General features: G+C 46.5%; 1 protein-coding gene across 8 annotated transcripts in view; it reads left to right on the top strand.

Moving 5' to 3' along the window:
- The window catches only part of CSDE1 (cold shock domain containing E1), a 522,536-nt gene extending 502,627 nt beyond the window's left edge, over positions 1–19,909 (top strand). For all 8 annotated transcript variants that reach the window (XM_069238744.1, XM_069238741.1, XM_069238743.1 and 5 more), the window contains one exon: positions 18,397–19,909. In XM_069238744.1, coding sequence (XP_069094845.1) covers positions 18,397–18,444 — 48 coding nt within the window. In that variant the 3' untranslated portion in view covers positions 18,445–19,909. The remainder of the gene's footprint in view (positions 1–18,396) is intronic.
- The last annotated feature ends 6,245 nt before the right edge of the window (positions 19,910–26,154 follow it).

Genomic DNA, 26,154 nt, shown 5'->3' with positions numbered 1-26,154 from the left:
ATGGGTGGGACTGGCATAATGTGAGCACACCTCCTTATCTTAATAATGTTCCCACCTGTCTTGCTGCCAAGAAGAGCGGTCAGGACCGGGGGGTGGTCTTTACTGCCAACTAGAGAGACCTGGGTTGCATAAGAAAAAAGGCGGCTGGTCCTTTAAAGCTTCCCGCACTGAAAAGTCCATCCTGCCTGGAGGAGGTGTTAATACCTCTGCCCGGAGCAGGCTTTTGTTCCTGGCCTCCAAGAGCGCTGGCTCTCACCTCAGAAGGTCAGAAATCTGTCTAGGGTGGATGTGCTCATTCACACTATTGAGTCAACACATTAGCAGTCAGTAGGTTTTACAAGGAGCATCTCTAAGGTGCCCTCTCTGTGCAGGTATTAATAAATCCATCACTGGAATCAGTGAGGGTTTATTAATTCAAGATGTTGGATACCAAAGATCCTTATTTTCAGTGAAGCCATCTTGTAGCCGGGGACATGTTATTGACCATTGCCTAGCAAATGTATCTAAAATGGCTGCCCTGTTCACTTACTATGTCTGAGAATCAAGAAAGACACAGCAAGGGCATATCTGCTCAGGCAAATATGCCCTCACATGTGATATAATGCACCGTGCCTTAGGGCTTGAAGGCCCTTTTGTAGGGGTGACTTAAAAATATCATATGCGGTGGTAAGGGACCTGGCACATGGGGATGTGTGACGGGTCATGTTTTCACTTTTGTCTACAGCCTGCAATGGCAGCATTGTGTGTGATTGGTGAGCGGTCCCTGAGGGCGGCACAGTTTGTGCTGCAGCCCTTAGGGACCTTCTTTAGTATCACATGCCCTGGTGCAGTTTATGGTGTACACCTATAATGTTACACCCTATACGGAGTCCAGGCAACCCTTAATGAGAGTTTAGGTGTCCATATAGCAAATCCTCTCTAGAGGTAGCTGTGGTGAGCAACTAAACCTTATCTAGGAGGAATGTAGCACACTTGCAATACCATAATAGTCAATTAGTAACCAGTGACAAGAAAGAACCACACCAGGGGTTATAACAATAAATATTTCTTTATTACAACACTATAGCTGTACTAACATTGGTATATCGCCACCAGGAAATAACACACAAAAATATACTTATTAACAGTCGGCAAACGCATAAAAATACATGGGGCCATATTGGGGGCGAGAGGCAAACCATAAACTAAAAGTGGTATAAGAATGGAGGTGCCCAACCAAGGTAAGTGTGTTAGGATCCGAGGGGCTGAGGGAGTATAATTACCAAAGGTAAATACCAGAAATCCCACAGGCAACTGGGTGCAGAGTTGTCATCGAGCCGGTTGTCCCATAGGCTAACACAGCACTGTTGCAGTTGGATTTTTATGGATTCAGGACCCTTCCCAGTGGACCCTGAGGAAACCAGTAATCCCAAAGACAGTTGGAGTGTGCCCCCACCTGTGGATTTCCAGAAAACCGGAGTACGTACACCAGGGAGCCCAGGTGCATAGTGGTGAAGTGGTGTCGGGAATCCATGTAGAAGGCACTGGAAACCTTGGTTGTCCAGCTGCTGTCGCAACCTGTGGACCACACTGGTGGAACCAGGAGGTGGTTTCCAGACATGAAGAACCTAAAAAGGAAGCAGACAGTGTCCAGACCACTTGGAGATATCCAGGTGGGTCAGGTAGGCAATGCCCATCCTCTTGGAGATTAAGTTCCTGCAGGACGGTGAATGAAGTCCGTCTGCTGAGTCCAGGCAGATGCAGGGGATTCTTGGAGTCGTCCAAGACCTGTCCCACTTCGGTGTCTGGTAGGACCAACAACAGTCTTGGCAAACGCAAATAATGGTTGCAAGGAAGGTTGCAGGATTTGGAGGGCTAGTAAGGTCCTAGTGACTTGACTCTTGATGGGTAGTCAGGGCAGTCCTACATCAGGAAGGGAAGCCAGCTGGAGGAGCCCCCACAAGTGACCCACTGGCAGCAGGCACAGAGAGTTGCAAGGAGGCCTCAGCAACACAACAAACAGGAGTCCCACTTCACAGAAGTTAAAGTGCTCTGGAGGCTGGGGGTTCTTGGAGCTTGAAAATCTTCTTGGAGGGAGAGCCAACAAGCCTAGGCAAGAGCAACAGTCGCTGTGCACAGGGGTTGCGTTCCAGTGGCTGCAGCAAGGGTCCACAGTCTCCCAAGTTGGTCAGAAGACCAGTTGGACCCTGAGAGAACCACAGAACTACCTCTTGTGTGCAGAGCCTTTATGTTAGTGAGATAGCAGGATCCACAAACCAGTCGTCTTGAGGTGCCTGCAGATGCAGTGGCGTGACTCCTTCACTGCAAGCGAGATTCCTTCTTGCTTCTTGGATGCAGGCAGAGTTCTTGTGACCCTGGAGGATGCACAGCCACAGATGTTGCAGAAATCGTGCAGGAGCTGGAGAAACAATTGGGGGGGAGGGGAGGCAAATTGTATTTAGACCATTTCTGCCCCCCTTGTGGGCAAACGGCACTGGGAATATCACCCAGGGGGTTGGGGGGGGGGCAAATTTATTTTAGGCCATTTCTGCCCCCTTTGGGGCCGGCTGAGCTAGAGGCCAAAATCCACAGATCGGCACTTTGCAAAAAAACACCTCTGTTTTCTGTGATAAAATGGGATGTGTCCACGTTGTTTTGAGCAATTTCCTTTCGTGGGCGCTAGGCCTACCCACACAAGTGAGGTACCATTTTTATCGGGAGACTTGGGGGAACGCTGGGTGGGAGGAAATTTGTGGCTCCTCTCAGATTCCAGAACTTTATCACCGAAATGAGGGAAAAGTGTTTTGTGGGCTAAAGTTTGAGGTTTGCAAAGGATTCTGGTAACAGAACCTGGTCAGAGCCCCACAAGTCACCCCATCTTGGATTCCCCTGGGTGTCTAGTTTTCAAAAATGCACTGGTTTGCTAGGTTTTCCCAGGTTTTCCCAGGTGCCGGCTGAGCTAGAGGCCAAAATCCACAGATCGGCCCTTTGCAAAAAACACCTCTGTTTTCTGTGAAAAAATGGGATGTGTCCACGTTGTTTTGAGCCTTTTTCTTTCGTGGGCGCTAGGCCTACCCACACAAGTGAGGTACCATTTTTATCGGGAGACTTGGGGGAACACAGAATAGCAAAACAAGTGTTATTGCCCCTTGTCTTTCTCTACATTTTTTCCTTCCAAATGAAAGGCAGTGTGTAAAAAAGACGTCTATTTGAGAAATGCCCTGTAATTCACATACTAGTATGGGCACCCCGGAATTCAGAGATGTGCAAATAACCACTGCTTCTCAACACCTTATCTTGTGGCCATTTTGGAAATCCAAAGGTTTTCTTGATACGTATACCCGGTATAGAATAAAAACCCATTGCAAGGTGCAGCTCATTTATTGGCTCTGGGTACCTAGAGTTCTTGATGAACCTACAAGCCCTATATATCCCTGCAACCAGAAGAGTCCAGCAGACATAACGGTATATTGCTTTAAAAAAACTGACCTCGCCGGAAAAAGTTAGAGTAAAATGTGGAGAAAAATGGCTGTTTTTTTTCACCTCAATTTCAATATTCTTTTATTTCAGCTGTTATTTTCTGTAGGAAACCCTTGTAGGATGTACACAAATGGCCCCTTGCTAAATTCAAAATGTTGTCTACTTTTCAGAGCCAGCATTGGTTTCTCACCCATTTTGGTCACTAACTGGGAGGAGGCTGAAAGCACAATAAATAGTAAAAATGGGGTATGTCCCAGTAAAATGTCAAAATTGTATTGAAAAATTGGGTTTTCCAATTCAAGTCTGCCTGTTCCCGAAAGCTGGGAAGATGGTGATCTTGCAACTGCAAACCCTTTGATGCCATTTTCAGGGACAAAACCACAACCTGCCTTCTGCAGCCCTTTTTTCCCATTTAAAAAAAAAATAAAAAATCTTCACTGTATTTTGGCCAATTTCTTGGTCTCTTTCAGGGGAACCCACAAAGTCTGGGTACCTCTAGAATCCCTAGGATGTTGGGGGGAAAAAAGGGCGCAAATTTGGCGTGGGTAGCTTATGTGAACAAAAAGTTATGGGGGCCTAAGAGCGAACTGCCCCAATTAGCCAAAAAAAAGGCTCAGCACAGGTGGGGGAAAAGGCCTGGCAGCGAAGGGGTTAAGAAATCCTCCATCTTGTTTTGGAGGATTCCCCCAATAGGATTAGGGATGTGTATCCCCCCTCCCCACAGGGAGGAGGCACAAAGAGGGTGTAGCCACCCTCCAGGGCAACAGCAATTGGCTACTGCCCCACAGACCTAAACACACCCCTAAAGCGAATATTTAGGGGCGACCCTGAACCCAGTAAATGAGATTCCTGCAACCTAAAGAAAGCACTGCTGAGCTGAAAGGCCTGTTGACGACGGAGACGACAACTGACTTGACCCCCACAGCCCTACTGGCCTGTCTCCAGACACGGAGAACCTGCACAGCGATGCATCCAGCAGGACCAGCAACCTCTGAGGACTGACCTGCACCTAAATGACCAGGAATCTCCTGAGGACAGCGGCTCTGTCTAAAACTACAACAAAGAAACCATCTTTAAATGAGACTACCCCCCGGTCTGCTCCCTGAGGACGCAGGTACTTACCTGCCAGCAGGCTGGAACTGGAGCCCCCCCTGTTCTCCATAGGTGCCTATGTTATTTGGGCCCTACTGTGACCTCTGCACCTGACCGGCCCTGTGTTGCCGGTGTTTGGGGTTGACTTGAACCCCCAATGGTGGGCTGCCTATGCCCAGGAAACTGAACTTGTAAGTGCTTTACTCACCTGAGAAACTAACCAATACTTACCTCCCCCAGGAACTGTTGATTTTTTTCAGTGTCCACTTTTAGACTAGCTTATTGACATTTTTGCCAAAACTGTACATTACTGTTTTAATTCAAAGTTCCATACTTACTTGTGTGAAGTACCTTACAATTTATATACTTACCTAAAATTGTTATCTTGTGGTTCTAAAATAAATTGAGAAAATATTTTTCTATCTAAAAACCTACTGACCTGGAGTTAAGTCTTTGTGTGTTCTCATTTAATGCCTGTGTGTGTACAACAAATGCTTAACACTACCCTCTGATAAGCCTACTGCTCGACCACACTACCACACAATAGCGCATTAGTATTATCTAATATTGCCACTATCAACCTCTAAGGCGGGAACCTTTGGACTCTGTGCACACTATCTCTCACTTTGAGATAGTATATACAGAGCCAACTTCCTACACACAGCCAGTTAGCAGACCTTCTAAGCAGGACACAGCAACAAATACACAAGTGGGAGATTCACCTGCAGGTACTTCAATATTACTTTCTAATGTGGGGAACACCAAACATGGACCTTTTCGCAACAAGCAAAAGCAAAATGCCAAAACTTCACATCCAGAAACCCACACCCTCAGTCCAAGGGCAATGCGCTATGGATCAGCTGGTCAGGGATATTTGCTTACACTTCCCCCCCCCCCCCCCTCCCTTTGATTCCTTTTCTGGTCAACAAAATGTGTCACACCTCTATCTCCATGATACTCATATCTCCCACGTGGGGATGCCAACACTGGTACACAACACTCCTAGATCTGTCAGTAGTGCCCCATCACAAGCTTCCAAACAGACCAGATCTGTTAAATCAGAACAAAGGTCAAATCAGCCATCCCAATCCCAGTGTGCTCAATTTAGCAATTTGGCTCCTGAAGTCGTAGAGTTTGGACATTTACAGCTTCCATTAGAACGTATGAATGTTCTAAAACAAGCATGTAAACCAACCACGCTATGCAAATAAGTGGCAACGGTTTGTATACTACTGCCAACCTAAAAATATAGATCCACTTAAAGCGCCAGTACAAGATATTGTGTGCTATTTGCTTCATTTACAGAAAGCAAACCTTGCTTTTTCCTCTATTAAAATTCATCTAACAGCCATATCAGCGTACCTACAAACCATACAAACTATCTTTAGAATTCCTGTCATAAAAGCATTTATGGAAGGATTTAAACGCATTATTCTACCCAGAGCTCCACCAGTTCCTGCATGGAATCTTAATATTGTACTCACAAGACTAATGGGTCCCCCATTTGAAACCATGCATGCTTGTGCTATTCAATTTCTCACATGGAAGGTTGCTTTCTTAGTAGCAATTACTTCATTAAGAAGAGTAAGTGAAATTCAAGCATTTACTCTAGAGGAACCCTTCTTCCAAGTACACAAACACAAAGTAGTACTTAAGACAAACCCAAAATTCTTACCTAAAGTGGTTTCACCTTTTCACATGAATCAGTAAGTGGAATTGACAGTTTTCTTTCCACAGCCAGACTCTACTGCTGAAAGAGCTCTACACACTCTTGACCTTAAAAGAGCTCTCATGTATTACATAGACAGAACAAAGGATTTTAGGAAAACTAATCAGCTTTTTGTTCCTTTCTAACAACCTCATCAAGGTAATCCCATTTCAAAACAAGGATTAGCTAGATGGATTGTGAGATTTATTCAAACATGCTACCTTAAGGCAAAAAGGCAACTATTAGTAACTCCAAAAGCACATTCAACTAGGAAAAAGGGTGCCTCTATGGCATTCTTAGGAAATATACCAATGGCAGATATATGCAAAGCTGTCACATGGTCCATACCACATATATTCACAATGCATTACTGTGTGGATGTCTTATCTAGGCAACATGCTAATGTTGGACAAACAGTGCTAAAAACACTATTTCAAACCACTTCACCTCCTACAGGCTAACCACCGCTTATTTGGGAGAACTGCTTTTTAGTCTATGCACAGCATGTGTATCTGCAACTACACATGCCATCGAATGGAAAATGTCACTTACCTAGTGTACATCTGTTCGTGGCATGTAGTGCTGCAGATTCACATGCGCCCTCCATCCTCTCCGGTAGCCTGTATTCATTGTAGTACTTATTTGTACGTGTGTGTGTGTGTGTACATATATATTTGCATGAACGTCTTATTTACTTCTTAAATATCTATAGTTGTACATACACAATCTTTCACTCCTTACTTCATCCTTCTGCGGTAACACAATCTTACAAAGGAGTCGATGCCCTATCACAGCCTATCATAGAGAGGAGTCACTTGATGCCGTGACTCCAAAAAAGACTTCTTTGAAGAAAAACAACTTGTAACACTCCGAGCCCAACACTAGATGGCGGGATATGCACAGCATGTGAATCTGCAGCAAAGAAGTATTATTTTTCTAAATAGTCTTCAGATTTATTCTTTGATTTATAGCTTCGGACTACCCTCTGATAAGCTGAACTGCTCTTCCATACTACCACAAAATAGAGCTTTAGTACTATCTAATTTTGCCTCTGTAAACCAATTGGGGATTCACTGGACTCTCACGGTGTACTTCTTTTCATTGCACCATATAGAGAGGCAGCTTCTTATAGTCTACCTATTAACAGGACTCAGCATGTAATGAACCGTGATTGAGCTAGACGCAGATCCCTCTTCCTTCCACAAACCAGATCAGACAGTAGTGACAGATGCATCACTCCTGGGATGGGGCGGCTGCCTGCGAGAGGCGGAGATAGAGAGTCTGGTCTCCAGTGGAGTCCGGAATCCACATCAGCATGTTAGAGCTCTTGTCAGACTAGCATTGAAAGCATTTCTTCTCGCTCTCAAAGGGAAGGAAGTGCATGTGTTCACAGTCAACACCACCCCCATGTGGTACAGCAACAAATAGGGAAGAGTCCCTTTGTCAAGAGAGTTCTGGACGTGGCTGGAAAATCAGGGCATTTCCCTGATCGTTCAACATGTGGCAGGCTCTCTGAAAATCACAACAGATAAACTTACCCGACTATGTTTAGTTGATCATGAGGTGGCACAAATTCTCTCTCAGCAGTGGAAAGAGCCTTGCTTAGATATGTTCATCTCTGCAGAGAATGCACAATATTAGCAGTATTGCGTGTTGGAGTTTCCAAGGCGGCAGTCGCTCGGCAACACTTTTCATCTTGAGTTGAACTCAGGTCTCCTGTAGGCCTTTCGCACATAGCAATTCTGCCCAGAGTTCTCAAGAATATCTAGAAGGATTGGTCCGAGTAATCCTTGTGGCTCCGGACTGGGCACGAAGAGTATAGTATCCTGAGATAATGAGCATGGCCCTTGATCCTCAGATCAGACTGCCCCTTGGGGAGGATCTTTTGTCACAGCAGCTGGGGAGAGTTCTCCATCTGAACCTGTCCACTCTGCCTTCTTGCGTAGGGATTGAGTGGTGGCATATTTGGCAGCCTTCAGCCTTCCCTCCAAAGCCTGTAATGTTAGTTTGGCAGCCAGGCGTCCCTCCACCAAAATGGTGTATGCCTGCTGTTGGCAAAATTTGAATTATATTGTACAGAAAAGTGTATCAAACCTCTTTCTGCCTCTCTCTCTGATATTCTTGTCTTCATCCTTACCCTTGCCCAGCAGGACACTGCTCTGGGCATTCTTAAAGGCTATCTTTCTGCTTTATCCGCTTTCCTGCAGCTGTCTGACCAACCCTCTTTGTGGAGGTCCTCTATTGTAAATAGATTTCTCAAAGGGCTTGTTCATGGGCCCTCCTTCACCCTTTATCGTGCTTCAGTGGGACCGTAAACTTTCTCAACTATCATGTGTGCTCCCTTGGAGCCGCTGCACAATTGTCCCCTCCGGCTTCTCACCTTCAAGACAGCCTTCTTAGTGGCAATAACATCTGTCAGGAGGGTGAGTGAACTGAACACTCTGATTCAAGCCTCCCTTTCTGTCTTTCTAGACAAAGTGGTGCTTTGCACCAGGGCCTCTTTCCTCCTGAAAGTGGTAACCCCATTGTGTCTGCCCACCTTTTTATGCTCCTCTACAGCCCTCTAAAGAAGAGGAGCGACTCCACAGTCTGGACCCAAAAAGAACGTTGTTGTGCAGCCTTGACTGCACAAGAGCTCTGGGTGGACGACTAAAACTTTGTGGGGTATGTTGGGGGAAAGAAAGATCTGGTAGTACAGAAGATAACCATTTTCTGCTGGGTTGTTCTTTATACAAGATCTGCGATGCCCTGGCAAAACAGCCTGCTGAGGGCTTACAGGCCCATATCACAAGAGGGAACACTGCAACCATGGCATTGGCTAGTGGAGTCCTGGTAACTGACATCTGCCAGGCAGCAACTTGGGTGTCCTGGCACACACATACAAAAAACTACTGGCTGGACAGTCAGGTAAGTAGGGATGGGCATTTTGCCCGCTCGGTCCTGCAGGACCTTTTAGTCTAATTTGTCTGCTACCCATAGCCGGGACGGTATTACTTAGGTATCTATTCAATGGTAAGGACTCTGCAGATAGAAGTTTGTTACTTACCTTTGGTAATGCATTATCTAGTAGAGGCTATATCTAGCTGCAGATACCTTGCACCCACACATGCTGAGAGATATTCTAGGGTTATGTTTGATCCCTTTCAGGGCCCTAGTTTGGACACGCATTCGTCAGTTCACTTCATGGCTCTGCGCTACTGGTGTGAAAAGTTGTGAAAAGTATTTGATGCCAGCAGAGTGGGTGGTGCCTAAATAAGTGACTAAGTAACAGCGACGTCACTTCTGGTGGCGCCGACACTGCGCTGAACAAAACAAAGCCACCCAACTGTGCCTAGTGTTACTGCTCACGCAAGAATCTTTCAGATCCAGTCTAACATCTGGGAAATTCAAACATAAGGAATCTGCATCTAGATATAGCCTCTACCAGATAATGTGTTACCAAAGAGAAGTAACTTGTTCTTTTATGATTTTTGGGATTGTGGTTCAAGTCCTCATAGGTGCCTCAGAAGATCTGACTTATCCTCCTAACCCAAGCTATCCAGGTGTGTTGTGATGCAGCCAAGTTTGCAATTCATTGTGGCTTGGACAACACCAGTTCCATCAAGACTTCACGTCTCTACACTCTCATGCGTGCTATGCTAATCTCGACACATGTGGCACTCTTTTCTTGGTTCACTTATACTACATTATGTTCACTTTCTGGAAACACTTTGGTGGGTCCATGATTTGGTTACACTGGTATGTGGCATGTTACCCACTCTTCCACATTTTTTTAATCTTCTTTGATAACTCATGTTTTTGTTACCTACTAGTATGTTTTTTCCTGGCTTAACAATTTGTTGCTCTTCATGTCTGTATCCTCACATGTCCATTTCTGTCTATACATATGCCGTTTCTTTTTAACAATGTGAAGTTAATATCTTTGTACGGTATATTCTTTACATCCTTGAAAAAGTCACTGTGTGATGAAACACATGTTGGCTGTGCTTGATTGGCTGTGCTCATTGATACACAACTATTGATCCAATTAAACATCTCTCTGGAACACCAAGAAGAGTATTATACTAGTCTGCAAACTGATCATACCCCAACCACCATGTATTCAAGCGCCATATACCTCTGCATCCCTTTTTTGGGGCACCTAATCATCATAACAGACGAGTGGTTAATGAGCCCACAAGGTAAAATCTGGGTATGCGTCATCGCTCCTAAATTGGCAGCTGGAGCAACCAGACAGTCCAGTGTGGTGTAAGTGCAGGGGTGACTGGAGCAATGTGTGTATTGTGGAAACGTAGGGTGCCATCTCTGCCACACATCTGAGACCCACTGAGTCTGCCCATTTGGGCAGAGTCCTGCATCTGTGTGGAGGAGGTGTTGGAGGTGTTGTTTGTCCACAGAAGGATTCATTACTGCATTGAAGTCTCCTCCAACCATAGTAAATTCTATGGCCAGGTCCAATTAATAGATCATTTACTGTACGAAGAGTGCTGCTGGTTATACTTGGGTGGGCAATCGGGGGTGGAGACTGTGGCGGCATACACATTTTATAACATTTACCTAGGTCTTTGGTGCCTACCTTTGCTATACTGGTGGGAAGGATTTGTGTAAAACTATCGCAAAACCTTTGGAGCCTCTAGTGAAGCCTCCATGGAACACCCTGGTGTTTCCCTGTGATCTGAGGAAGCTACTGTATCCCCAATAAGTGAGCCTCTGTAAGAACATCAGGCACCTGTTTTCCACATATCAAAAACTCTTAAATTTTATTGTGAAAACATTGATGTTATACATCCCAATACAGTATTCAACTTACAGTTCCCATCTGTGTTTTAGGTAGTCTGTCGTTGGGGGTTCAAGTTAACCCCCAAACGCCCACCACCAGCAACACAAGGCCGGTCGGGTGCAGAGGTCAAAGGAGAGCCAAGTTCACATGGTCTCCTATGGAGCTAGGGGGTACTTGGAATCAGGTCAGCCAGCAGCTAAGTACCTGCGACTCGGAGGGCAGACCAGGGAGGATTAGAAGAGCACTGGAGGGGCCACAAGTAGGCAACAAACACACACCCTCCGCGACCCAGGGGCGGCCGAGTGCAGGGTAAAAACAGGACATAGGATTTCCAATGCAGGTCTATGGGGAGACCCCGAGGGTCACTCAGAAGCTACAGGTGAGGTCCGAGGGAGGGTCTTGGGCACACCACTAGTTGGACAGGTAAGAGGGCTGCCTGCTGGTCGATGCTGCACCGGGGGTCAGGTTCTCCAAGGCTTGGGGCCTGCAGGTGCGGTGGGTCCTTTAGGTGTCGGATATCTTCGCCTGGAGATCGCGGTCGGTGGGTGTTCCTCTGGATTCTCTCTGCAGGCGTTGTCGTGGAGGTTTGAAGGGGTCGTCCTAGTGTGGGCTGTTGCTCCCACTAGCTTGGGGACCCTTTCTTGCTGGGTGAACCACCTGGACACGGGCTGTGGGTGTCGCTTTCACAGGGGTAAAGACTCGCTCATCTGGAGTGAGGTTGGAGACCTTAGCTGTAGGTTTCTTTGGGACAGAGCCGCTGTCCTCAGGAGTTTTTGGTCCTTTAGGGTGCAGGGCAGTCCTCTGGAGTAGGCAGAGGTCGATGGGCCTGCTGGATGCATCGCTGGTCTCCCTGCAGGTTCTTTGAAGCAGGAGACAGGCCGGTAGGGCTGGGGCCAAAGCAGTTATCTTCCTTCTTCTCTGCTGGGGTTTTCAGCTTAGCAGTCCTTCTTGTAGGCTGCCAGGAATCTGGTGAACTGGGTTCAGGGAGGCCCTTAAATCCTAGATTTAGGGGCATGTTAGGGGTCAGAGGGCAATAGCCAATGGCTACTGTCCCTGAAGGTGGCTACACCCTCCTTGTGCCCACTCCCTTTGGGGAGAGGGGCACATTCCTATCCCTTTTGGTCCTTGTCCTCCAAACCAAGATGGAGGATTCCGCATGGAGGGGGGGTTCAGGGGGGTCACCTCAGCTCTGGACAGCTTAGTGGTGTTCCTGGCTGGGGTGGTGTAGGAAGTTGGCTCTGTATATGCTATCTAGAAGTGAGAGATAGTGTGCACAGAGTCCAAGGGTTCCCCTTAGAAGTTGATAGTGGCAAAATTAGATAATACCAATGCTCTATTTTGTTGTAGTGTGATCGAGCAGTAGGATTATCAGAGGATAGTGTTAAGCATTTGTTGTACACACACAGGCAATGGATGAGAACACACACTCAGTCTTAACTCCAGGACAATAGCTTTTTATATAGAAAAAATATTATTTTCCTAATTTATTTTAGAACCACACGATTCAGAATTCAAGTAAGTACATAATTTATAAGGTACTTGGCATAGGTAAATATAGAACTTTGAAGTAACACAGTAATGTACACAGTTTTGCATAAAATGGCAAAAATCTATTTTAAAAGTGGACGCTGAGCAAAATTCAACAGTTCCTGGGGGAGGTAAGTAAAGGTTAGATTGGCAGGTAAGTAAAGCACTCACAAGTTCAGTCTCTGGGGCATAGGGAGCCCACCGTTGGGGGTTCAAGTCCACCCCAACACCCAACACGAACAGCACAGGGCCGGTCAGGTGCAGAGGTCAAAGAGGGGCCCAAATAACATAGATGCCTATGGAGACTAGGGGTGCTCCTGTTCCAGTCTGCTAGCAGGGGTGTTTTGTAGAGCACTGGGAGTGGGGGGGCTTCACAAACAGGCACACAAAATACACCCTCTGTGGCACAGGGGCGGCTGGGTGCAGTGTGCAAAGAAGGTGTCTGGTTTTACATTGAAATCCATGGGGGGATCTTTGGGGACGGGGGGCACTCTGGCGATGCAGGCAGGGCACAGGGGGGCTTTTCGGACCAGCCACCGACTGGGCAAAGATGAGGGCCACCTGCTGATCACTCCTGCACCAGTAGTTGGTTCCTCTTGGGCCTGGGGGCTGCGGGTGCAGTGCTTCTTCCAGGCGTCTGGTTCTTTGTCACCGGGCAGTGGCGGTCAGGGGGATCCTCTGGATTCTCTCTGCAGGCGTAGCCGTTAGGATGCAGGGAGGTCGTCTCAGGGTGGACACGCAGTGGGAGTCGCCTGGGGGTCCTTGCTGCAGTGTTAGTTTCTCTGCACACGGTCCAGGGGCATCAGGTGCAGTGTGTTGGGGACTGATACTTCAGGAGAGAGGTGGGAGTCCCTTTAAAGATGGTTTTGACTTGGTTGTTTTCGACAGAGCCTCTGTCCATGGGAGTTTCTTGGTCCTTTGGGTTGCACAGCAGTCCTCTGAGTCGGCAGAGGTCGCTGGATGCATCGCTGTTGCAGGCTCTTTGAATCTAGAGACAGGCCGGTAGGGCTGGGGCCAAAGCAGTTGTCGTCTCCTTCTCTGCTGGGTTTTCAAGTCAGCTGTCCTCCTCCTTGTTAGGTCATCAGGAATCTGATTTCCTGGGTTCAGGGTCGCCCCTAAATACTAGATTTAGTTAGGTGTGTACAGGGTTGGAGGGCAGTAACCAATGGCTACTGTCCCTGAGGGTGGCTCCACCCTCCTTGTGCCTCCTCCCTTTGGGGAGGGGGACATATCCCTATTTCTATTGGGCTAAATCCTCTAGCACAAGATGGAGGATTTTCTGAGGAGGTGGTCACATCAGCTCTGGTCACCTTAGGGGTGGACCTGGCTGAGGGGGTGGTGACTCCTTATTTTTCTCATCATCTCCCTGGATTTGTCGCCCAAATTGGGGGCTATGTCCTGGGGGCGGGCATCTCCACTAGTTGGAGTGCCCTGTGGCATTCTAACATAAAGCCTGAGCCTTTGAGGCTCACTGCTAGTTGTTACAGTTCCTGCAGGGGAGGTGTGACAAACCTCCACCCAGTGCAGGCTTTGTTTCTGGCCTCAGAGAGCACAAAGGCTCTCACCTCAGGAGGTCAGAAACTCGTCCCTCAGTGGCAGGCTGGCACAGATCAGTCGGTCCTGCACTGAAGGATTGGTTAAAATACAGGGGGCATCTCGAAGCTGCCCTTTGTGTGCATTTTGTAATAAATCCAGCACTGGCATCAGTGTGGGTTTATTATTCTCAGAAATGTGATACCAAACTTCTCAGTATTCAGTGTAGCCATTATGGAACTGTTGACAAACTCCCAGACCATATACTTAATATGGCCTCACTGCACTTACAATGCCTAAGAATGGACTTAGACTCTGTAGGGGCACAGTGCTCATGCAGCTATGCCCTCACCTGTGGTATAGTGCACCCTGCCTTAGGGCTGTAAGGCCTGCTAGAGGGGTGACGTACCTATGCCACAGGCAGTGTTTTGTGGGCATGGCACCCTGAGGGGGATGCCATGTCGACTTTGCCTTTCTCCCCACCAACACACACAATCTGCAATGGCAGTGTGTATGTGTTAAGTGATGGGTCCCTTAGGGTAGCACAACACATGCTGCAGCCCTTAGACCTTCCCTGGTCACAGAGCCCTTGGTACCACTGATACCTTTTACAAGGGACTTATCTGTGTGCCAGAGGTGTGCCAATTGTGGGAACAATGGTACATTTAAAGTGAAATAACACTGGTGCTGGGGCCTGGTTAGCAGGATCCCAGCACACTTCTCAGTAAAGTCAGCATCATTGTCAGGCAAAAAGTGTGTGTGTGTGTGTTTTGGGGGGGGGGGGTAACTGCAACAAGGAGCCATTTTCCTACAGCCACACTGAGAGACCCATCACCAAACACATGCAGTCACTGCAGATGGTGTCTTGGGAGAAAAATGGTAAAGTTGACATGGCATCCCTCGCAGGGTGCCATGCCCACAGCCTACTGCCTGTGGCATAGGTAAGTCTCCCATCTGGCAGGCCTTCCAGCCCCATAAGCACTATGCCCCTACAGTGTCTAAGCCAATTCTTAGACATTGTAAGTGCAGGGTAGCCATGAAGAGTATATGGTCTGGGAGTTTGTCATCACGATCTACAGCCTCATGATGGCTTCACTGAAGTCTGGGAAGTTCGGTATCAAAGTTCACAGCACAATAAACCCACACTGGTGCCAGTGTTTAATTTATTGTAAAATGCACACAGCTGGCATCTTAGAGATGCCCCCTGTAGTTTAACCATCTCTTTAGTGCAGGGCTGACCAGTCTGTGCCAGCCTGCCACTAACAGACAAGGTTCTAACCCTATGGAGTGAGAACCTTTGTGCTTTCTGGGGTCAGAAACAAACCCTGCTCTGGGTGGAGGTGCTTCACACCTCCCCTCCTGCAGGAACTTTAACACTTGGCTGTGAGCCTCAAAGGCCCAGGCCTCCTGTTACAGTGCCCCAGGGCACTCCAGCTAGTGGAGATGCCTGCCCCTAGACCACGCCCCAATTTTGGTTACAGGTCCGGCTGGAAAATTAGATAAAACAGGGAGGAGTGATCACCCCAGCTAGGACTGCCCCTAAGGAGTCCAGAGCTGAAGTGACGCCTCTCCTTACAGAATTCTCCAACTTGTTTAGAAGGGTAGGGAACAATAGGGTTCGGAATGTGCCCCACTCCACAAAGGACTGTGAACAGAAAGGGTGTAGCCACCCTCAGGGACAGTAACCATTGGCTACTGCCCTCTTAGCACTGTAACACCCCTAAATCTAGTTGGGGCTCTTTTGAACCTCACTCACCAGATTCTTGGTGACCTCAGAAGAAAAAACTGCTAAGCCGACCCCAGCAGTGAAGACAATAGACAACGGACTGGTTCCCAGCCCTACCTGCCTGTCTGCAGCTTCAAAGACACCTGCTCCAAGAAGGTGACATCCTGCAGGACCAGTGACTGCCTGCCCATCAGAGGTCCAAGAACTCCTTAGGACAGCGGCTCTGTCCAAAAGAAATCGCCAAAAGGACTCCAGAACCTCCCCTGACCCGTGAGCCCTGCCCACTCTGCACCTGACACCCACAGCCCAAGTCCAGGTGGCCCACCGGCCCTGAGAAGGTTCCAGATGATTCAGGCAAAGTGTATCCTGGGTTGACCCCCCCCCCCGGCCAACACGACTATGGCTGCAGCCTGAATCCAGAGCTTCCCCCTGACAGCGACCAGATCTGACTAAGATTCCTGACGCTTACAGGGACCCCTGCATCCGCAGCCCCCTGGCCTTGGGGAATCCGACCAATGGTCCACCAACGTCTAGTGGGCACCTCTCCAACCTTTGGTTTTCCAGAACCGACCCACTGGACCCAGCCTGCAGCATCTTTGTGACTCCCAGCTTTCCCTCATTGAAAAGCATTTGGTGTCTATGCTGTGTTTCTCTCGGAACGAAGATTCGGCTGCCCTGTCTACTGCCTTGGCACCGAAACCGATGAAGGCAGCTTTGCCTTTGGCATCAACCTCATCCACTTAGGTCCGACCTTGTTATGTGCCAGGTTTCAGCTCCAACTGCACCTACCAGGAGTCCGCCCAAGAGTCCCCCCAAGAGTCCACAGAACCCAATTTGGGACCGAAAAGAGGCCATCAACCAAAAAACTTTGGTTCCGAAACATAAAGACTGCAACTTTGGGACCTTTGGACTCGGGGCATTCTTCCTTCTCACCTATTTAGCCTATACTTAAAACTATGGACGTTAAACTTCAGACTATACATTCAGAAAGGCACAGGGCGCATTGTAGCTTTACCTACTGTGACTTTTAAAAGGAAGCCAACTTTTCAGGAGTCATTGGATACCTACCTACCTACCTACCTCCAAAAAGGATACATAAAGAGAAGGTTCCCTCCTCAACTGAGCCTGCCCCTCCTCCTAAGCGTGAACAGCAAATTGTCCAGGAGGGTCAAACAACTGCAAATAACTCTTTTTAGTGTGCATTAGCTGCTGCCGACAAAGAAACAAGAGGCATAAATACCAGTGTGCTGATAAGGCATGCATAGCTTAGATGATCTGGATGTAAGCCGGAGGTGCAACAGACTGTTTTAAATATACCTTTTGACAAAGAACATCTTTTTGGACCAAAAGTTGACTCCACATTAGAATTTGTTTAAAAAAAAAAAAACACAAACATGGCAAAAGCCATGGGTGCACTCCAATGTTTAGAGGAGATTACAAATCCTCTACAACATCGGACCCCTCAACCTCCCAAAATAAACAAGGCTCAAACTCTTACTCCGAGGCTTCCTTAGGGGTACATTCAGAGGCAAAAACCTTAGCTCCCAGGGTCCAGCTTCCACAGTACCACCCCTGCCAGAACAAAACACCCTAAAATTCAGAACCCAAAAGCCCCCGATCCCCCTTAGCTGAGGCAGAACCAGAGATTTGCAAGGAGGGTCCAAGCATGGTTAGAACACCTCCATCCTCAGGAACCCTTCACCGTTCTGTGTGTGCCAAAACTTTGTCAGCACTTCACAGTCCAAACTAGAGGGGAAAGGTTAGGGAATTGCCCCTCCCCAATCCGCATCAGACACAGATCCATGTGAGTTGGAGGTGGTGGTGGGTGACAGCAGGGCTCCCAAGTCTCTGGGAAACCGCACAATTCCTCATCCTGGCTCTACCTGCTGACAACTTCACTGCTCGTGCCCAAACCACCTCAAAGGCTTGTTTTGGGCAAGATGATTGAAATGGCATTGGGGTTCACAATATTCCCGTAAAACAAACAGCTGTGTGTGGTGCTCTTCTTGCTACTGGCTTTTCCAACACCATGGATATGCAAGAATCGTTGATGCTTTGCCACTATGATACAAATAAAGCGCAGGGTATTTATTGTAAAGTTGGTGTGATGATGACGGGTGCTGAGGGTGCGTGGACTAGCCTATTGTTTTAAGCTGCAGCACAGGATGATGTGTACTGAGATGTAGAACACCAATATTTATATGCTGATATATGTGGGGTAACCCAAACAGAATTGCTGTAATTTTGGATTTATATCTTTGTGGTTACAATGTTTGGGATCCTGTAAAATTATTTGTTCACCTGCCTGACACGTTTTTTGTTATCATTTGGTAATGGAAATAAAAAAAAAATTAAACAATTTAATCATACTAGAATGGATCATACTGCAAAATTAAACTAAATAACGATTCCTTAATTGAATTGTTTGACTACTGTATTTAAGAAACTAAAGCATGTTAACTAAGTTTACCGGCAATATATAGATCACCTGTTGCTTATTTGTTCAGTGTTGTACTAGGCTGACATAATTGCTTAATGAGGTCTGATATCAAATTAATGTGTTCTTTGCAGGGATTTGGCATAGAGAGAAAGATCCGTCAAGCTGGTGTTATTGACTAACATTGACAAAGCACATTACCTACTAAAGTACGATCAATCGAGGGGTGTACTGAAGAGGAAGAAAGATCTACCTACTTGTCCCTCAGAAATTCTGAAAAACTTATTCTGTGTAACTATTACACCCGTTTTAACATCTCCCATGTTATGTTTAAGATCAGAAATTGAAGAAACAATTTTTTTTAAAGAAATTATGCACAGTTGCTGGTGGAGAGTTTAAAAAGAAAGCCTTATAGTATCAACATTTTAGAAGCTTTATTTGAATGATGTATCCTACGCAACTGGTATCTGAGCATCTTCTTTGCCTGTGTAAATTGAAACAGTTGTATTATAATAAACCCTATGAAATTCTGCACTGACGTGTGTCATCCACCCTCATTATTTCTGAAAAGGCTTTTCAACGCCATAGCTCCCTGTTATTTGTTTTCTTTTTCTGCAGTGTGGTTATACATTTTTCTTGTGAAGTCTGTGTTCATTGAGGACCATGTAAGCAGGGTTGAATACATAACGTATATATATACATTATACCTACGTGTATATAATTGTAGCATATATGCATGTGTGGATAACTACTTGCACACCAACTCCTTAATCAATTCAAGGCCAAATGTTAGAATGTTTCTTTTTCTAGCTCTAATTTAGCCTTATGAATTTTGATAAACAATGTTGAATGAGTGAAAGCCTTGTTATGTTTGTTGAAGTACTCCACACACTTTGGGAGTTTTGTGATTTATTTCTTCTGTGGCTGTTTGACAAAGTGCAGAATTTCATATGGATTAAGTGCCATCTGTGTGATAATTTAAATAAAGATATATATATATATGTGTGTGTGTGTGTGTGTATGTATGTGTGTATTTATATATATATATATGTATATATATACACATACATAACTATATACACAACTTTGCTGCTTAGAACACTGCAGCTTTAACAACCATTCTGTTTTTTACTGAGTTAAAACCTAAAATCCTGTGCCTGGCGATACGCATGGTTTGCAGCGGCACCCAGCATACTGTAAAGAAATGCTTCGGCTTTTGATAGTTCAGAATATTTGCATCAAGGTGACAGATGGTGCCTATGTGGTTTTCAGTTTCTTTTCTTTTCTTTGTTTCTCCCATCTCTTCCTTAATTTCTCCATTCACACTCATCAAGCAAAGAAACAGAATAGTGTACGTATTTTAACTAAAAGATCAGGAATTATTTTCTCTGAATAGAGGGTCTCTATTTTATTTTTTTCTTTGTCCCATTTCCATTTCCCTCTGTTCAGGGCTTCTGGGAGATAGCATTCTCTTTGTAAAACAAACATTGCTCTCTCCAATTTTTCTGTTTAATGGCAAGGAATGGATTAAAGAATAAAGTTTTACCAATAATTTTGAATAAAAATGTTTTTGCATTTATTTTTGTAAATGTTACACATTAAAAGTTATTTCTGACTGGAAATAAACATGCCTTTTTCTAACTCAAAGGTTGTATTAACAATTTAGTAACAAAAAAGTAACATCTGTGTGTGAGCTTCCAAGTGTTTTATAACAAGTAGGAAAAAGTAGATCGATGTGCCATTTCCTGTACAGTAGTTGGGTATTTTACTCAACACAACACTTGTTCGGCTGCTGCAGTTTTAGCAGCTCCCATTGACCTTTTAAGAGAACATGTGTGATATATTTGACGATTTTATTAGGTTTTGCCTACACAGCACTTGCACTGTGCTAGTGAAATCTATTGTATTTAAAAGAAATTTAAAACAAATCTTAAAAGGGGCTTAAAACCCACCCATTAGTTATCTCCACTTACCATTGGCTGATCTCACATGGCTCCCACGTCACTGTACTTACCATTGGCTGGCACCCATGTGGGCCTTGTTTCCCTGCTTCTTATTGGTCAGCAGCTCCTCCTGCCTCCAGCTTCCTCCAGCTTTTTGGGTTCTTTATCTGTGTGGTGGAGATCGGACCAAGTACTGCTTCCGCTGGCCAGTGTCCTTTCACTGGCCAGCAGGTACTCTTTTATTTTTGAATTTTGATTTTTTTTATTTACTTTTTAACATGCACTGAGTGCATGTCTGCCATCTCTTGCTTTCACCAGCCCACATGCACATTCATAAAGGAAACTTTGATAAACCTAGAGACAGTAATGCTCTGTGACTAAATAGGTTTGAGGGAGAATGCTGGGGTGAAATATGACTTTTTCATTTGTAATTTAGAGTACTGCTTTTACCTCCCTGACTTTACCACCCACTTCTTCATTGCTCTCTCTCTCCTCCCCTCCACTCCTAGCTGTCCCTTGTGTTTAAGTGTGGACTCAACACTGAGGCTTGTAGACTTTGGCAACGGGGCCTTGTTTTGTGCCGTATCCCTGTGTCTTAGTTGTCTTTCCTTACTGTGACTGCCTAGAAGTGTTTGTTTGCAATGAGCACTATTCACAAAAACTCAATAAAAGTGAACCAACAGAAGCCACACAGCACAGGAGCAAGTGCAGAGCAAGCTGCTGCTAGGTCACTTTTTTGGCAGTAGTAGCTGGTTCCTAACCAAACCCGCCCATCCTCCCGCACTGCGAACTGATTTCTAGGGACAGGTAATTACTTTAAGGGCCACAACACAAAGAATACACAGTTCCACTCAGGGATTGAAGATTAAATCCCGAAAACGAGCAAAAAAAGAGAGAATGGTCCCTGTGAGTCTGATCAAGTCGGAACAAGAGCCCTCACTCACCAGATGGTGACATGCTTCATCATAGGGCTTTGCTCGTCAGGCCGGCACTGGAATGCCTGACGGGCCCCACATGGGGGCTTTTTGCCGGAGAACTTTTAATATAGAAAATTGCCGGTTGGTGAATGCTGAAATGTGGGATTGGTTAAAAAAAAAAGTGCTGTTAAAAATGACTAGAGGAAAAAACAATAGAGCAAGTATTCATTGGAAGTTAAACCTCTGTCATGATTAAAAATCATGTAGGGGAGAGAGATTAGAATAATGTCTAATCTACCCTAATCAAGTTAAATGTCTGAACACAATCCCTATAGTCTGGGAATGTGGTGAGTGCAAGTACAGGAATCCCTATACTGCCTCAAAGTTGACTTGACTTTTAATCATGACAGAGGTTTAACTGCCAATAAATTGTTTCTCTATTGTTTTTTCATCTAGTCATTTTTAACAGCACTTTTTTGTACCAATCCCACATATCAGCATTCACCAACCCGCAATTTTCTGTATTACAAGATCTCCGGCAAATAGCCCCCATGTGGGGCCCGTCAGGCATTCCAGTGCCGGCCTGACGAGCAAAGCCCTATGATGACGCATGACACCATATGGTGAGTGAGGGCTCTTGTTCCAACTTGATCAGACTCACAGGGACCATCTTTTTTTTTTTTTTTTCTTTTTTTTCTTTTTCGGGATTTAATCTTCTATCCCTGATTGGAACTGTGTATTCTTTGTGTTGTGATTCAGATGGGAGTACTATACACAGGACCAGTTTTATTTTTCTAAATCTACCGCTATTCTAGCCCTTTCTTTGGTTTTTAATTAATTTAAGGGCCCTAGTTTTGGCGCACCATTCTCCGTGTTCTTCATGGCTCTGCACTACTGGTGTGGAAAGTTGTGAAAAGAAATTGACGTCAGCGTGCCGGGTTGGCACCTATATACGACTGAGACGTCTTCACGGTGACCAAAACGCCCACGGAGTTGACTGGTGCCATCTGACGGTGCACAGGGGTACTGCTCGAAGGAAAAATCTCCGGATCCAGTCTGACGCCTGGGGGAATTCTAAGGTAAGGGATCTGCAACTAAAATATGTCTCTACCAGATATATCTTTACTGAAGGTAAGTAACTTGTACATTAGGAGATACAATTTTATCAGAGTTTGTATTATGACATATTCATGATTCCATGAACTCATTTTGCAAGAAAACATTCATTTTTAATATATTCTTCACTCATTACCTCATTTACTTCTCTCCCTGCCTTTACACTCTTCCATCACGTCCTTTTCTCTTTCCCCTGCATTCCCCCTTACCTTAGTTCCTCTTCTGCATTCCCCCTTTCCATCTCTCATTCATCCTCCACTCTTGTCTCTTTTCTGGTACCATTTTCTTCTTTCTCTTCCCTCCCTTTGATCTCTCCTTCTTTCACGTCTCCTCGAAGCCCCCATCTAATCCTTTGTTCTCCCTTCCCTCTCGTCCATTTCACTTTTTTTCCCTATCCTCTCCTTCCTTCTAATGACATCCTATACCTCTCATTTCTCATCCCATTACCATCTCCCTGCCACACTTTTCCACTCCTCTCGCCCTCTTTTCTCATCCTTTCCCATCTTTTCTCATCCTTTCCCATCTTTTCTTCTCTCCTGAACTCTCCGCTTCCAGGTGTTTGCTTCTGGTCTTGTCTCATTCTCTCTCCCCTAAAAACCTAAATTTCTGCCCATTTCAGTTTCCAGCAATGCCACACGTCAAACCTTTCCTTGAAGGTTCTCTCCATGCTGGGGGCCCCGTAGAGAGGGTTTGAGGTGGAGTTCGTTATCTGTATTTGACCCTGGATTGGGTATCGCACAAGAATGTTTCAGTGGAAGATGTGCCAAAGATGGACCTTACCTAGTCAGCAGCAAGCTAGGTGGCACGACCACTGCATCCTCCCCAGGTGTACCTGTCCCCACCTTTCTGACTGGCCCCCAGCTCTGACCTTGTGACTCTGACAGAATTCAGACATGTCCCCCCCCTCCCCCCCCGCTCCCCTCTCCTTGCAGAATCCTCCATCCTGGTTAGGAGGACAGGGAGTGGGCACAGGAAGGATATAGCCACCCACGGGACAGTAGCCACTGGCTCCTGCCCTCTGACCCCTATAACACCCCTAAAGCTTGGATTTAAAGGTGCCACTGAATCTAGCTCACCAGATTCCTGGTGACCTCAAGAAGAGTAGAAGAAAGGACTGCAAGCTGACCCCAGCAGATACAACTCCAGACACCAACTGACTTGGCCCCAGCCCTACTGGCCCGACTAGTTTCAGAAGCCGTGCTACCAGAAGGCGACTCATCCTGCAGGACCAGCGACCTCTCCAAACCCCCAGAGGAAAAAAACTCCCAGGGACAGCTTTCCTGTCCACAAGAAACTCCCAGGAGGACTCCAGAATTGCTCTGGATTTGCAGGTCCCCAGGCGATTCTGACCTTGTGTCCACCCAGGTTGATCCCTCCTGACCAACACAATGACGCCTGAAGCCTTAATCTGGAGGACCAACTAGACGAAAGTTACTGACTCCTAAAGATAACCCTCCACCCACAGCCCCTTGGCCTAGAGGAATCTGACCACCGGTCCAGCAACATTTAGCATGCGGCCCTCCTCCTTGTCCATCCTGTGGTTTCCTGAAACCAACCCCCTGAAACCAGCCTGCAGCATCTTTGTGACCCCTGGGGTCGCCCTGTTGAAAATTCAGATCGTTCAGCCTCTGTCTGGGGTTTCGGTGAGACTGACTCTGAGGCTGCTGTGCCTCATGGTCTCCAGCATCCTGGTAGTGACAAATGCCAGATGGCATATGCGGGCTCTGCAGTGGGACTTGAAGTTCCAGTGGACGCAGCATCAGAGGAATCTCTCCGGCATGGTACAGATCTCGGAGGGGACTGCGAAAGACCTGCAGTGGTGGCTTTCGAATCCACATTGGGTCCATGGCAGATCCCTCTCCCTTCCCCAACCAGATCTATCTATGGTGACAGATGCGTAGCTTTTGGGTTGGGGTGGCCACATGGGAAAGGCGGAGATCAGAGGCCTCTGGCCTCCTACAAAGTCTGGGCTTCATATCAACCTTCTGGAGCTCTGGGCGATCAGGCTTGCGTTGAGAGCATTTCTTCCCTCTCGCAGAGGGAAAGTAGTGCAGGTGTTCACGGACAATACTACCGCCATGTGGTACTGCAACATACAGGGTGGAGTAGGATCCTGGACCCTTTGTCAGGAGGCACTATTCCTTTGGACATGGCTGGAACATCATGGCATTATCCTGGTGGTTCAACATCTGGTGGGTTCTCAACACCAGATCGAACTAACTCAGCCGTTGATGCACAACCAATCGAAAACGAATGGCATTTCCATCCGAAGGTGGCGCAAGAGTCTCTTTCAGCAGTGGGGAGAGCCTTGGTTAGATCTGTTTGCCTCTGCAAAGAACCTGCAGTGTCAGCTGTTTTGCGCGTTGGAGTTTCCAAGGAAGCACTCGCTCGAAGACGCTTTTCATCTCGCGTGGAACTCCGGCCTCCTTTACGCCTATACCATTCTGCCCAGAGTTCTCAAGAAGATCAGGAACAACCGGGCCCAAGTCATCTTGGTGGCTCTGAACTGGGCACCGGAGTGTATAGTATCCACAGCTATTGCGTATGGCCATTGATCCTCTTCTGAGACTGCCTCTTCGGGCGGATCTTCTGTCTCAGCAGCAGGGGATGGTTCTCCACCTGAACTTGTCCAATCTCCGTCTTCATGCGTGGAGATTGAGCAGCGACAGTTGATGACTTTTGATCTTCTGCCTGAAGGCTGTGATGTTATCTTGACAGCCAGGCATCCCTTCGCCAAAACGGTGTACGCCTGTCGTTGGCATAAATTTGTGGCATGGTGCACCAACAAATCTGTTTATCCCCTCTCTGTTCCTCTATCTGAGGTCCTTTTGTTCATTCTTTCTTTGGCCCAGCAGGGCTGTGCTTTGGGCACCCTTCAAGGGTATTTAACTGCCATTTCGGCCTTTCTTAGGTTACCTGGTCAGCCCTCACTCTTTAAATCTCCTATTGTGAGTAGATTTGTAAAAGGTGTCACCCATTTATTTCCTCCCACTCAATTTATCATGCCTCAGTGGGACCTCAGTCTTGTCCTTTCTTATTTAATGTGTACTCCCTTTGAGCCGATGCACAATTGCCCCTTACGGCTCCTCACTTTCAAGACTGTCTTTCTTGTTGCCGTCACTTCTGCTCACAGGGTGAGTGAGCTTCAGGCCCTTTCGTTTAAACCTCCATGCTTGTCTGTGCACCCTGACAGTGGTGGTGCGCACTAAGGCTTCCTTCCTTCCCAAGGTTGTTATGCCTTTTCATGTAGGCCAGTCTATCACCATACCTACTTTTTACGCATCCCCACATCCTTCCCAGAAGGATGAGAGACTCCACTGTCTGGACCCAGAAAGAGCGTTGGCGTTCTATCTTAATCGTACTAAAGATTTCCGGGTGGACAATCAACTTAGTTGGGTATGTGGGGGTGGAGAAACAGAAGGTGGTGCAAAAACGTACCATCTCTCGATTGGTACTTCTTTGCATCAACATGTGCTACGCTTTGGCCAAGAAGCAACCCCCTGAGGGCTTGCATGCTCATTCCACCAGAGCGACTGCTGCTTTCACTGCGTTGGCACGTGGAGTTACTGTCCTGGATATCTGCCAGGCAGCTACATGGGCATCCCTGCACACGTTTGCTAAACACTAATGCCTGGACAGTCCGGTCCGTTGGGACGGCTACTTTGGTCATTCGTTACTGCAGGAATTCTAGTATGATCTTGGTTCGCAGCCCACCTCCGAGGATGGCATTGCTTGGGTATCTATTCAAAGGTAAGGATTCTGCAACTAGAAGTCTCTATCAGATGTACAAGTTATTTACCTTTGGTAACAAAATGTCTGGTAGAGGCATATTCTAGTTTCAGAATCCTTACTGACCCATCCTCCCTGCTTACGAACTGATTTCTAGGGACAGGGATCCCCCCTTCAGGTCCTTAGC

This window comes from Pleurodeles waltl, chromosome 6, assembly GCF_031143425.1.
Source record: "Pleurodeles waltl isolate 20211129_DDA chromosome 6, aPleWal1.hap1.20221129, whole genome shotgun sequence".
Classification (NCBI taxonomy): domain Eukaryota; kingdom Metazoa; phylum Chordata; class Amphibia; order Caudata; family Salamandridae; genus Pleurodeles; species Pleurodeles waltl.
The sequence above is the reverse complement of the archived record's forward strand: the minus strand, read 5'-3'. Positions and strand labels throughout refer to the sequence as shown.